The sequence below is a fragment of the Scardinius erythrophthalmus genome (assembly GCF_964197995.2).
Source record: "Scardinius erythrophthalmus genome assembly, chromosome: 11".
NCBI lineage: Eukaryota > Metazoa > Chordata > Actinopteri > Cypriniformes > Leuciscidae > Scardinius > Scardinius erythrophthalmus.
In genome coordinates, this window is record NC_138231.1 from 32,569,814 (window position 1) to 32,584,183 (window position 14,370).

A 14,370-nucleotide genomic window follows, 5' to 3' on the forward strand; every position below is an offset into this window, starting at 1 on the left:
ACACAGCCTCGCATGCCAATACAGGCTTAAGGAATGTCAGTGAATGGAACAAAGAGTGCGTTTTAAGCACAGAATGTGCCTTTTTTCAAATAAAAAGGCAGGTTTTTTTTTTTTTTTTTTACATGACTTGAATCTGAAACCAAAAATGTTTGCTCAGATTAATTCAGTCAATCGTTCGGTTTACATCGTAACACCTGTAGGTGACAAGACATTGGACAAGTGATTTTCTTTTTGAGTGTTAGGAATGAGTAATTAGCTACTGTAGTTCGGCAACATTAAACTTATTGTGAGTCAAGTCTAATTGACTCAATCAAGTCTTGACTCAATTAGGGATCTCAAAAGACTCCAGTGTTCTAAATTGGACGCTTAATTTAATATAAAGTGTTTTTACATGCACAGTTATGATCAAGCTACAATATTCATCTGTCCAAGTATACATGACACTTGCTGCCTGAGAAACTTGTCCCTTCAAGTCAGGCGCTCGGTATTATGACGTCACGCATCCGAGTTGAAAATGGAAATAGCCTAAAAACATATGAATTAGCCTATATTGTGACCAATAAACCCAATAACTACATCTGAATTCAAAATGTTGAAAATTATTCTCATTATTGCAAGGTATGTTTTTCATACATAAAGCAAACCGTGACTGCTGAGTATGTGTAGGCTACTTAACGACTTTAGTAAGGAAAATAACTACAATCCCATGAATCATTGCGAACAGCACAATCAAATAAAAAAATGAAGAAATATAAAACTACTCATTTACAATTGTTGATTATATGTATAAAACAATATATTTTGTTTATTGCAAAATATCCATACAAACATTTCAGTATTTTGAGAGCGTATAGGGAATCGACTCGATTACGTCATTCACAGTGCTTCATGGGAGTGGGTGGAGCTAACGAGATCTATTGGTGTGTACAACTCTCTGATTGGTAGAATTTTCTGTACAGCATAATGGGTGATGTAGTTTTTCACCAGGTATTCCGCTGTTAAACACGATTATTTAAATAAATAAAAAAAGCTGAAATAATGCAGGCTGACGTCTTCAACAGAAGCAAATACCGTGGATTAACAACCTGGTTGAAAATTGATATCTTCACCCTTATTCAGATTAACAAAATCTTTGTTTTTGTAAGATCTTGTAAGCATTTGACATAGTTATGCTTTGAGTCAGTTGTTTTATTTGTGATAACACAATCATAATTGTAATTTTGATTACAATTATTAATTTCATTCATTCCATGTATGCTTTTTCCTGTGAGCTTTTTGTTTTTCTCTGTTTTGTTTTCCATAGTGAAATAACCTGTAACCTTTTTGCCATTTTGATGGTTTAATCGACCTTGTAGGGTCACTAAAAACAAATATCCACTCTGGACATTACTTTTGGCTACTATGCTTGCTAAGGCTATTTAATGGTCGAAAAGTTTGGTCTTCAAATGTCGCCTAGTCCTAATCTGGCAGTACTTGGTGCACTTTTAGACATATGCCTACCTTAGGAATTATTGCTTTACTGTGAGTGCAACACTTTTAAAGTGCATGTAAACATACTTTGCAGTGACTCAGAATGAGGTTCGTCAGTCAAGGATGGTTTACATCGGTATTTCACGGTCCTGTATGCTGACTAAATGCATAGAAAACTGTGTGCTCGATGGACTTATTGAATAGCCAGTGAAATTGTTCTAGACTGCAGCTCTTCAATTCAATTAATTATTGATTGTATCATCATCTGCATGCGCTGCTAACTGCCTCAGATCAAAGGCACACAGAGTATGTGTGCGTTCTAGGTTTCCGTCCCTCTGACAGCACATCAAATGGAGGAAGACAGAGGTAATTTACCCGTCATTATTATGCATGAGTGCGCTCATGAAAACAAAGATGTTTTTAATGTTGTCTAGTATGGCAAGCCATTTTGACTTTTATTCTTGATATCAACAATTCGATTTTAACTAGTTAAAATGCTACTTCTATTTCTACTATAGTAACAATGGCCATTTTTTTTTATATCAGGAATTAGATTTCCATTAGTAAAAAATGTAATTATTGTTATCGACAATGACGTCATCACTCGCAGAAATACGAATTCTTGATATCAAGAATTGAACTTCAACTAGTAAAAAATATAGGGCTGTCAAACGATTAATCGTGATTAATCGCATCCAAAATAAAAGTTTGTTTTTACATAATACATGTGTGTATACGGTGTATAATTATTTTCTACATATAAATACACACACATGCATGTATATATTTAAGAAATATTTGCATGTATATACTGTGTATATATATTTATATTTATATTATATATTTATATTATTATAATTTATATAATATATAAATATTTTATATATAAATAACACATTTTCTTAAATATATATATGCATGTGTGTGTATTTATATATAGAAAATAATTATACTCTGTACACAGACATAAATTATGTAAACACAAACTTTTATTTTGGATGCGATTAATCGCGATTAATCGTTTGACAGCCCTAAAAAAATATAATTCTTGATATCTGCATTTGTTTTTTCACTAGTTAAATGTCACCATAGACTGTCGTTTAAATTCAATTGTTGATAATCAATAATTGATTTCTTACTAGTTGAAATTCCAAGTTCACATTTCAGAAATACAATTCTTACTAGAAAAGCCATACATTTTTTATATCAATAATTACTTTACTATATAAATTCCTGATATCAAGGATTCAGTTTTCACTAGTTGAAATGTTAATTCTTGATATCTGTACATTTATTTCAACATGTTACATTTGTTATAACTGATATCTGAAAATGTATTGATATCAAAAATTAGGAGAGCAATTTCAGATATCTATCTTACTACAATCACATTCATGATGTCAGAAACTAACATTGTCACTATAGTGACAATCAAATGAATTATATAAAAAATGAACATTTTTACTAGTAGCAATTCAATTGTTGATATCAAGAACAGACATTTGCACTAGTAACCACATAATTATTGATATTAAAAAAATGTTTTTTTTACTTGTATTTCTGAAATCTGAAATTGGAATTTCAACTAATAAGAAATCAATTCTTGTCTACGTATGGTGACATTTAACTAGTGAAAACACAATTACAGATATCAAAAATTAACATTTTTACTAGTGGAAATGTAATTCCTGATATCAAAAATTGCCATTGTTACTAGTAGAAATCTAATTCCTGATATCAAGAATTAGCATTTTAACTAGTGAAAATTAAATTGTTGATATCAAGAATTCATATCCTGGGAAAGATTAAAAGTCAAAATGGCTTGCCATAGTACAGGCCTAGTCTCCATTCATACACTTGGGCACACAATCATTTTTCCATCCCAAACCGCTCCAGAACTCCTCTCAGGCAGAACAGCTGAACATTGTAAACAGCTTTGGAACTCGAGTGCTAAAGCCCAGTTCGGACGAGACTGGTCCCTGAAGAGGTTAGTTGAGGTAAAACTGTGGGTCATAGACGAACTGCCCGAATTAAACAAGTCCGTTATTCTCACACAACATGAAAAAATGTGCGTGTTAATTCAGAATCCTCTGATATTGCAATTCAATGTGTGATTCTGATCATTTATTTTAATTTTCAATCATCAATGATTCTGGAGTTCAATCAAGGAATTTGGATTGGTATGTTCAGAGGTGTTTACATGCATATCCTTTCATTTGCTGACAAAATATTGTTACTGTTACTCAGTTTGGTTCAATAGTCAGATATTTCAATTACTGATTGTAAATATTGACAAATCTAGCACTCACCTCAGAGAATAAATCTAAATTACAGGATGGTTTCAAACTGATTTTCTGTCAAAAGAAAATCTTATGGTGTTCACAAAATAAGCATATTTTGCATATGAATATTTCCCAAATGGTTTATTTACAATCTGTGTGGAGTCGTTTTCTTTCTTTTAAATGTTTAAAACACTACTCTCACACACACACACACACACATATACATACAGTATATTGTGTATGTTTAACAGTACAATATTAATAGATTAAAAATGTTCTCTCTATTGTAATATATTTTAAAATGCAATTTATTCCTTTAATGGAAAAGCTGAATTTTCAGTCTTCATCAATATGCTGCTCAAGAAACATTTATCAATCTTGAAATAACTGTTGTTTTGCTTTAGATTTTTGTCTAAACCGTGATACTTTTTCAGGATTCTTTGAAGAAAGTTAAAATGGACTGTTTGAAAAAGCTTTTTGTGTGTGTGTAATAATGAAAAAGTATTTACTGTCACTTTTGATCAACTTTATATAAAAATGTATTAAAAAAATATATATAATAACTTACTGGCCCTAAATTTTTAACCCTACAGACACATATATACATACGTCTTTCATCATGGATTTAGACCTTATGGCAACTGGCTAGGTTCTTTAGTAAAGGTTGGTAGTTCACGTACTACTGTCAAATAAAAATGACCTCCATCCATAGTGTCTAATCACAGACCTAATGCTGTCTCACAAGTCTTATTTTAATGTTTTTGTGATATGACAATAGAAAGACAACAGTCCATTGGTACAAACCAAAAGAGTTTATTAGGAAGCATCAGTCAGAGCACATTCCCCCAGAATTCTCAGTGGTGTTAGAGAGCAGCTTTACAGAAGAGTGAAAACTGACCAGGACATACTGTGGCCAGTTTGTAACTCCCAACCCTAAACATGCTTTTATTACTTAGATTTTGAAAAAATATTTCCTGGAACAAAAGCATATTCATGCATGCTGTGGGTTCAGCAGAAGACTGAGAGACTGTGCTCTTAACGGATGAGATACAGGAAGGGAGAGGGTACAGTGAAGGGCCTGAGCCAAGTGCTTCTGCCCGTATAAACAAAACTACACATTCACATGAGTGATTTATGATGACTTCTTCTGCTTTTTCTTCTCTGCCTCCTCCTCTTTCTCCTTCTCTATTTCGGCGACCAGCGTCTCAATCTCTTTGGACTCCAGAATCTGTGAAAGGAGAGAGGGGTGGAATTTGTACAAATGTGTCATGTGGCGGATTACTGAGACAGTTCCAACGTTAAATGGATGACAAGAACGTTGCATCAAGACGATTGTAAATGAATGAATATACAAAAAAAATAAAAATCATAAATCAAATGTATTACCTTTAGGGGCTGGTTTCTCCGGATCACAGCCAGCTCGATGTTCTTGCCTCCGGATTGCACAACCTGTGCAGCACAGATCATTTAAAATTGCCTCAGCAAACATGTTACATCCTGTCAACTTTTATGATATGAGAGTGTTTGCCATGCATGTAACTGTGGCGACATGGTGTTTACCTCTAGTAAGGCTTTGATGGCTAATTTGATAGCATCGTTATCACTTGCAATGGCTTCGTCTGTGTAGTTTTTCTCCAAAAACTCCCTCACTGTCTTCGCACTGCGCCCAATAGCGTTTGCCTGATAGCACAGGTGAGAAGAGGGTCAATGCGGTGGCAAAATGGGTAACATCTGAACATTGTGGAAACAAACTACTCCCACTTTACCTTCCATGCATGGTATGTTCCAGAGGGGTCTGTCTGATATAGACGTGGAGTCCCATCATAGTCGAAGCCAACGATTAGAGCCGAGATACCAAAGGGACGGCGTCCATTGCTTTGAGTGTAGCGCTGTTGCACAATAAGAAAGCACAATGAATACAGATGGCAAAATATTGTAACAGTGTCATTAAACTCTGTAAATCCATTCTTTTCTTACCCTAGGGCTGCATGATTAATCGAAATAAAACTGAAATCGTGATATGGCTTACTGTGATTGAATACAAAAGGCTGCGATTTAAAGGGATAGTTCACTTTGAAATTAAATTTTGGTATGTTTTAGCTTACCTCAAGGGCATCCAAGATGTAGGTGTCTTTTTTTCCGCAGTAGTTTCAATTTTGATATTTTTAGGTCAAACCGTTCTTGTCTGTCAGTCATATAATGCAGGTCTATGGTCACTGTCTCAAAGAGCATGCACAGAGTCCAAATTAAAACAATTCCCCATCGTCCAAATTAAACAATTCCCCATCGTAAGTACACACTGATGGCCTAAGACACGAAACGAGCGGTTTGCGTGAGAAAACAAACAGTATTTATATCGTTTTTACCTCTTATACACAGCCACGTCCAAGTGATCTGATCTGAGGGCGCAGTATAGATATATATACACTAGATGTCACCTTAAAGACATTTGTTCCAATGAACTGCTGTAGACAAGGCGACATCTAGTGTATATATCTATGCACCAGTCTGCGCACACGTCACATACCAGGATGCGTGCGCGCCCTCAGATCACTTGGACGTGGCTGTGTATAAGAGGTCAAAACAATATAAATACTGTTCGTTTTCTCACACAAACCGCTCGTTTCGTGTCTTAGGCCATCAATGTGTACTTACGATGGGGAATTGTTTAATTTGGACGATGTGGAATTGTTTTAATTTGGACTCTGTGCATGCTCTTTGAGACAGTGACCATAGACCTGCATGAAATGACTGACAGACAAGAACGGTTTGACCTAAAAATATCAAAATTGAAACTACTGCAGAAAAAAAAGACACCTACATCTTGGATGCCCTTGAGGTAAGCTAAAACATACCAAAATTTTATTTCAAAGTGAACTATCCCTTTAAATATATGCGCGGCGTGCTTCAGAGAGAAGCGTGGCACTGTGTTCTTTTCCACACAAACACCTCAAACCAGCTGTTGTCAACAAAAGAAAAGCTTTAAGGACATCCTACTGTTTTGCGCCAGAACAAAAGCTTGATGGTTTAACGTATGAAAATTAATAAATTAAGACATTCATGAATGTTAGTATTGTGATTTTACAGGTGTACTGTAAAATAAAATAAATATATATATATATATATATATATATATATATATATATATATATATATATATATATATATTTTAATACTTTTTATTTTACAGTCAAATATTACAATAGTAATATTTACTATTTTGTTCAATATTTTAACTCTATATCTCAAAGACAATTTTTATCAGGAAAAAAATTACAATTAGACTTCCTAAATCATGCATCAGACATTCAGCCAACGATCTGAGGGCATGACGTCTGAGGCTAAGGCACACAAAATGGGAAACAATTGATCTTGAATTAATAATTTATTAGACGCATGCCGGTCTGTTAGCGTAGGGACATTGACTTTATATTTTCACGCCCCCTAAACTAAACATGGAACTAAATTAACTGTGATTGGCTGCTTTGCATTTCGGTCCTCTTGGGCAGTCCTTGGCTACGTGAGAGTAATGTAGCCATAACTCTCCCTCATCATGTCATTCTAAAACCTGTATGATTTACTTCTGAACACAAAATAAAGTATTCTTAAGAAAACTGGTGTCCAAACAAAATTGGACCCCACTGACTTTCACTGTACAGATAAAAACACCAAGGCATTTTTCAATCTTTTATTGTGTTCCACAGAAGAGAGTAAAGGTGATGATACACAGGGCAACTTTTTGAGCAATGTTGCCGTCAATGGGCAACCAGATGAGACACAGGGCCCACGACCGATCTAAATTATCCAGATATATATGTATTGCTCATTTTCAATGGGAAAGTGCCCAAGCAACAATCGCTCAGCAAGATTGCCCAGCAACATTGCTCAAAAAGTTGCCCTGTGTATCATCACCTTTAGTCATACAGGTCTAGACTGTGAGAGAACCATCCCTTTAAATGGCCTGTGTGTCAACTGGAGTGAGGGGATGTTAGGCTACCTGTTTGAGTGTGGCGATATAGCGGGTGATGTACTCCACAGTAACTGGGTCCTCCACTGTGAGTCTGTGGCTCTGGCACTCTACTCTAGCTCTGTTGATGACAATCCTGGCATCTGCAGTCAGACCTGGACAGCACACATTCAAATGTAAAATCATGCTAAGATCACCTATATGCATTGTAGAGTCCATATTATAAACATTTAAACACCACCTATTCTGTCAAGTCAGTGGTTATCTAGTGGCACCAGTTGAAAGGGTTAAATCACAAAAAGTTAAATATTTCAGGGCATCTTTTTCCATACAATTAAAGTGAATGGTTACTGATAAACATTATAATGACAGAACTATCCCTTCATTGCATTGATTATACACACAGAAGAATGAATCTTACCTGCAAAGGCCATGCACACATGCTCATCCAGAGCACATATCTTCCTGACTGTCCTCTCCTCCTGAAGCTTTGCCACTGACTTCTTCTCAACACCCAGGACAACAATATCCTTCCCCCTGATTCCAACCTTAGATGTGCAAAAATAGTTCACAGTTAGTAAAAAAAAAAAAAAAAAAATGTAATATCTGAATACTGGTAACTTTTACAGACAAGAAACTAATTCAGTATAAATGCACAACTTTTATTTTCACTATATCTAAACCTTAACTATGGGCACATCGCCCTCTACCGGAAATGTTGGTCATTACCCAACACGGTCTTAAAAATGAAACTACATGAATCATACAGTTACAGCAGAAGCGCAATAAAACGTAATACCAAACATAAACTATTAAAATGGCATTAAATTATTTAAGGATATTTCAACAGTCGTGACGTTTGAAATGCATCTATTAAAGCCAGTTGCTGGAGCTGTAACATCATTGATCATTTAATTAGCAAAAATGTTTAAAATCCATATTACTTAAGTTAATTGTTTATCTTTCAGTAGTAGTGTACTAGTGCAGCATTTGAAATGCATTTATATACATATAGGATCAAAATAAAGCGAATCAAATAATATATCTAGTTTAAAATCAGGATAGCCCATGCTAATATTAGCCGCAACATGCAAGTCACGCTTAGCTAACGTGTCAATACAACTGCTACCAAATAAGCGAACACCCCAGCTGCTTCAAAACAGTCTTAATCAATCACATTGTTTATTCCTATATCAAGCACTTGTTCACAATAATCATATATCAACACATTTTGAGAGTATATTTGTGTAGCAGTTAGCCACTGAGCTAAAGCTGCGGCTCAAATATAACCATATAAACACACTCACAGCTGTGGAGCCCTTCTTTACTGCTTCCTGAGCATATTCCACCTGAAACAGGTGACCGTCAGGAGAGAAAACTGTTATAGCTCTGTCATATCTAGCTGCCATTTCTGCACACTAGACACAAAAGCACGAATTTGGGTGAAATAGTTGCCTCTGACTTTCGACTAGCAGCACAGGAGGTTTCGAAATTGATTTGCGCATGCGCAACAACAGCGCGCGTTGAATGATGGGACTTGTAATCCTCAATGCAAGTGACTCATGTGATTTTCTTTAATAGCATCACGTTTTTCTCCGTTTCGTCTTCATTACATTTCTATTTACGTTTATTTATTTATTTATTTACTCATTATGTGTTCTGTAAAACCACACACATGTATTCATATTTAGAGGCTACTGTAGCAATGAACTGTAATTTCTCTATTTTCTCTAATATAATTTTTTTAGAGGGTGTGGTGGCTGAAATAAGCCATTTTTCTATATTAGGATGCAAGTTAACAGATTAAATATCTGTTAATTTTATTATTGTAATATTATTGTTGAATGTTTAAATGATATATAAATATATCCATGATGTACAGTACCAGTCAAAAGTTACTATTTTTAATGTTTTTGAAAGAAGTCTCTTATGCTCATCAAGCCTGCAGTAAAAAAAAAAAATATTATGAAATATTATTACAATTTAAAATAATGGTTCTCTTTTTTTAATATATTTTAAAATGTAATTTATTTTTGTGATGCAAAGCTGAATTTTCATCAGCAAGTACTCCAGTCTTTGGTGTCTTATGATCCTTCAGAAATCATTCTAATATGATGATTTGATACTCAGTTATTATCAGTGATGGAAACAGTTGTGCTGTTTAATATATTTTTTTGGAATACTTTTTTCAGGATTCATTGATGAGTAAAACGTTAACAGCATTAATTCATAAAAACAGCATTTATTCAAAATAAAAACATTTCTAACAATATAAATCGTTACCATCACCTTTTATCAATTTAACGTATCCTTGTTGAATTAAAGTACTAATTTCTTTAAAAAAATATATAGTTATTGTTCCCAAACTTTTGAACGGTAGTGTATATTGTTACAAAAGATTTCTCTTCTAAATAAATACAGTTCTTTTTAACTTTTTATTCATCAAATAATCCTGAAAAAAGTATCTCAGGTTATAAAAAAAATATTAAGCAGCACAACTGTTTCCAACATTGATCATAAATCATCATGATTTCTGAAGGATCATAAGACACCAAAGACTGGAGTACTTGCTGATGAAAATTCAGCTTTGCATTACAAAAATAAATTACATTTTAAAGTATATTAAAGTATATATTATATGTTAAAGTATATATATTTTTTATATATATATTTTTTTTAACTGCAGGCTTGATGAGCATAAGAGACTTCTTTCAAAAACATTAAAAATAGTAACGTTTCCAAACTTTTGACTGGTACTGTATATCCAATTATAAGTGCTTATAATTGAATTACACAATTATTAATTAGACAATCCATTAATTAAATGCTACCTTGTAATTTATTTATTTTTACTTAATAAAAATTACTATTCTGCAGGTAATGAAGCGTTTACTTAATTTAATTCAAATAAAAAAGTTTGTAACAATATTCATTATGTAAAAATTATTAATATTGTATGGTCTTTTAAATAGTCTATATTTGAGCAGTGCAGCTTAAACAAATTGTAAAGACATTTTAGAAGTCTAGTTTTTTATTTACAGTAAATGTTTGCCAAAAGAAGCTGTCATGTCCACTCCAGTCCAGAGCTATTCAGTCACTATCATAAAAGTCCTCAGCAGTTTTGAAGAAATGGAAGACAGCATGACGTCTTTGACAAGCACCTCTACAAGTACCTACCAACACTTTCATGCTTCTACTTCAAAGGCCATTTTGGTGCCACCAAACCTCTCATCAATGCTTCATCAAGAGCACGGTAAACCTGCAGAGAACAGGCCACAAGTCTCCCGTACCTTATTAAAAATGTCCTTTTAATTAAATTCAACAAATAAGAATACATTAAACTAAATATGATGCATCTGGGAATAGTGCACAGGGTTTGTGTTCCGAGACCATGGAGCAGTGTTCAAAGAGACTGAAATGCCCACCCACCAGTATTCCTTAGCCGTGTATTCCCTCAAACCAAGCTAATGAGGACCTTCTGTAGTGCTCGCGAACACTCACAACCTCAGCTTTTCTTACGGGAGTCACCTGTGTGGGACACAAGAGGTCTCTGAGCGAGTGTGACCCAGCTAATCTCATATTAGCACTGTTCTGAAGTAAACCAGATTGTGGGGGCTATAAACATATGGAAAAGTGCACCGGCCCGTGTCTGTTCAGAATCATTTTTCTGATGTTTTCTGGGTATTATGTTATAAATCTGCTACTGTGTTTACACGTTGTTCAGTCTGTAATTTAAATTATATTCATTATTTTTTTAATGCAGATTGTTTCCTTCATTTTTCAAGGTAAAAAAACAACAACAACATTTTCTCTGTATACCAAAATTCCAGGAGGTCAGTTGTAAAGGAAACCGTCTTGAGTTTCGCAGGTAGAAAGTACCTTGCTACCACAAGACCCACTTACAACTGCTTGACCTTGGCCTCAGTTACAGAAACACTGAAGAGAAGTCTTTTTTTTTTTCATTTCCGATCCACTCTAGATCAGTCAGTTTTGTTCACCGACTGAGCTGGGATCATCATCATTAGCAATCATCTTCATCTCTGGCTCTGTAATTAGCTGATTAATAAAAATTAACCTTCAAAGTTCATTAATATCACACAATAATTAATCTTGATGTCCTGGTTTAAAAATGCCCCAACTCTTTTTTCATTTCCATGAATTGGCAGCAGTAAAATGTTCATAAAGATAATTGGCTCATGGGAATTTCATACACTGCAGATAATCATGCTGCCCCTCATCATGAGCAGCCTCTGTTGGAATGCATTACATTTTCTCTTGAGAAAACTATATTTAAAGGGAAAGTTCATCTTTAAAACATAAAAATTGTAATTTACTCACCCATATGCATTTATTTGTCACAGAAGGAACAAAATATTGCAGATTGTCCAAGCTGCTTTTCCTAATATTAGGCTACATTTTTATACTATTGAAGAGAGGCATTGTGAACATTCCTCAAAACAGCTCCTTATTTGAGTTCAACAGAAGAAATAAAGTCATGTACGTTTGGAATGACATCAGATTGAGTAAATGATGACAGAACATTCATTTTGACTTAATCCGTTTAAGAGCAATAGTAGCCTAATCCTCTTTGTGTTTTATACATATTTGATTATGGGATTTTATGATATACTGGAAAACTGACTGAATTTGTTTCTGTAGTTCTGTGGAAGAATTATTAGGATGAAAAAGTATTTTTAATTGTTGGTCACAGAAAAACCACGACACAAGCTCAGGGTTTCTCAAAAGCTCAAGCTCTCTGCTCAGGGTTTTTCAAAAGTTATTAAATCAAAAGAGCAATCTAGGGCAATTGGCTTTTTTTATCATAGCAGATTCATGGCAAACTATTTGTTTTAGAACAGTATAATAAAACCAGCTGGATGCTTGAATCAGAACTATAAAAGCTCTCATCCCTTGAGATGCTCTGATTGGCTGATACATTATTTCCTTCAGGATCTCCACTGCGCAAAGGTTGCCTTTGCATGTCAATACTGTCTATTTACAGCAACACTATAGGGCTATACACATATTCACAAATAGCCTAGCTCTTTATACAATTTATTTAGGTAGAGTGTAGCCTACCGCAGATTCATACCCAAGAAATCATTAGTTGGATCCTTGATGGTAAAGTCAACTCGAAACAACCCAAAGTGTTCATGCTGAACCTCACAGACGTGTTATGTTGTTGTGTCTTCATTGCAACATTCTGTCCTTTATTCACAAAACAGTCACAGACAAGTGTCTCAGCAGCTAATTCAAAACTCATTAGAAACAAGCAATTGCAGAGCGGACTCCCAAAGGGATGGAGCTTTCTAATCAACGTTCCCTATACTGCAAAGCCCATCCAACGGGCCGGCTCATAACTAACGTTTCCACAGAGAAATTAAACCGAGGCGTCATTATGAAAGGAGATGCTCCTCTGATGATTTCATTACCACAGTACCATATGTTTGATGGTATATTATAGATATTGATAATGTTATAGGAGCATTTTTTTCTTTGATAAGTTGTGTAATTTCTTCTGATTTTAAAGCTGCAGTCCGTAGTTTTTCCTCTTTGTCGCCATCTCTGTTCGAAATCTGCAGTTGCAGTTATTAGCGGAATTATCAACTTTAAGTGGGTTGTGCCTCGGCACGGCACAGCGCGGATGAATCCAGTGTTTTGAGGAGAATGTGCAACATCCACTTTTGTTCTGACCAATAAGGGGAAAATAGCATTGCAGTAAATCGCGCGGATTAAATCTAACGATCACTTACCAGCAGAAAAAAGCCTTCTCTGCATCTGTTTTGAACCCCTTCAAAACACGGATTTCACGCCACCTGTCAAAAGCCCTTCCGATATTTATCCTTGTTTTCGCATGGGCCCGGTTGCAGTCTCTTTTTTTTCTGTAGCCACTCCAAAGTCCGAAGTCTTTTGCATTTTACAACGGGTGAATCTCCAGTTGTCACTGGTGATTGTCGTTTGAACCTTTCTGGATCGCCATCAAATTGATAAGTATAATTATAGTGCTGTGAGAAAAGGCTATCAATCTCCATCCCCAACATCTCACACGCAATATAGCCAACTAGCCGGGACACCTTCTTTATGTATAACGTAGGCTAATGACGTTTACGTCCGGAGGAAATCCACCAGTACCACTGAAGTTAAAAACATTATTACAGGCTTACCGTTTTAAAATCGAGCTAAGGCAATCAGATAGTTTTGAACACTGGCTGGTTATGTACTTGCTCAAAAATATATTTTGGATAATTTTTAACCCAAAAAAGTTACGGACTGCAGCTTTAAAGAAACAAAAGGAAAAATGTGTCAAATGCCATGTGGACCAGGTTCACTGTTTTTTTTTTTTTTTTTTTTTTTTTTATCAGTTTTAAAAGTAAAAAAAAAAAAAAAACAATAAGGCAAAAAGATTTTACATATCAATGAGTTTAAATGTAGATCAAATAGACTCATTAAAGTCTTTGGCTCCTGAGGAAATCACCTCTGTAGGCTACAGCTGTCTCTTTAAGGCGAGATTTCAACGTCTCAAATTGTGCTCAGATTTATCAAGATAATACAAACTCAAACATCTAACATCAAATTCTTCCTAAATCAATTTTTTTTAGCTTTTCTAAACCACATATAGGCTACAGCAAAAATACACTTAACGTTAGTCTA

General features: G+C 34.7%; 1 protein-coding gene across 1 annotated transcript; it reads right to left on the minus strand.

Moving 5' to 3' along the window:
• Positions 1-4,541: 4,541 nt before the first annotated feature.
• On the minus strand, positions 4,542-9,270 carry psma8 (proteasome 20S subunit alpha 8). The gene is made up of 7 exons (XM_081378231.1): positions 9,027-9,270; positions 8,141-8,267; positions 7,750-7,874; positions 5,519-5,641; positions 5,313-5,432; positions 5,139-5,201; positions 4,542-4,980 (listed from the first exon to the last, which is right to left on the minus strand). Exons 1-7 carry the CDS (start codon positions 9,126-9,128, stop codon positions 4,885-4,887), a joined length of 756 nt encoding a protein of 251 aa, XP_081234357.1. The 5' UTR covers positions 9,129-9,270; the 3' UTR covers positions 4,542-4,884.
• Between the last annotated feature and the right edge of the window lie 5,100 nt (positions 9,271-14,370).

Bases quoted from the DNA above. Each gene is read 5' to 3' on its own strand.
- psma8 (XM_081378231.1), bottom strand. From the start codon at position 9,128: ATGGCAGCTAGATATGACAGAGCTATAACAGTTTTCTCTCCTGACGGT. The intron at 8,268-9,026 runs GTGAGTGTGTTT...TGCACATCTAAG, and splicing joins TAAAGAAGGGCTCCACAGCT to GTTGGAATCAGGGGGAAGGA. The intron at 7,875-8,140 runs GTAAGATTCATT...TGTGCTGTCCAG, and splicing joins TGTGTGCATGGCCTTTGCAG to GTCTGACTGCAGATGCCAGG.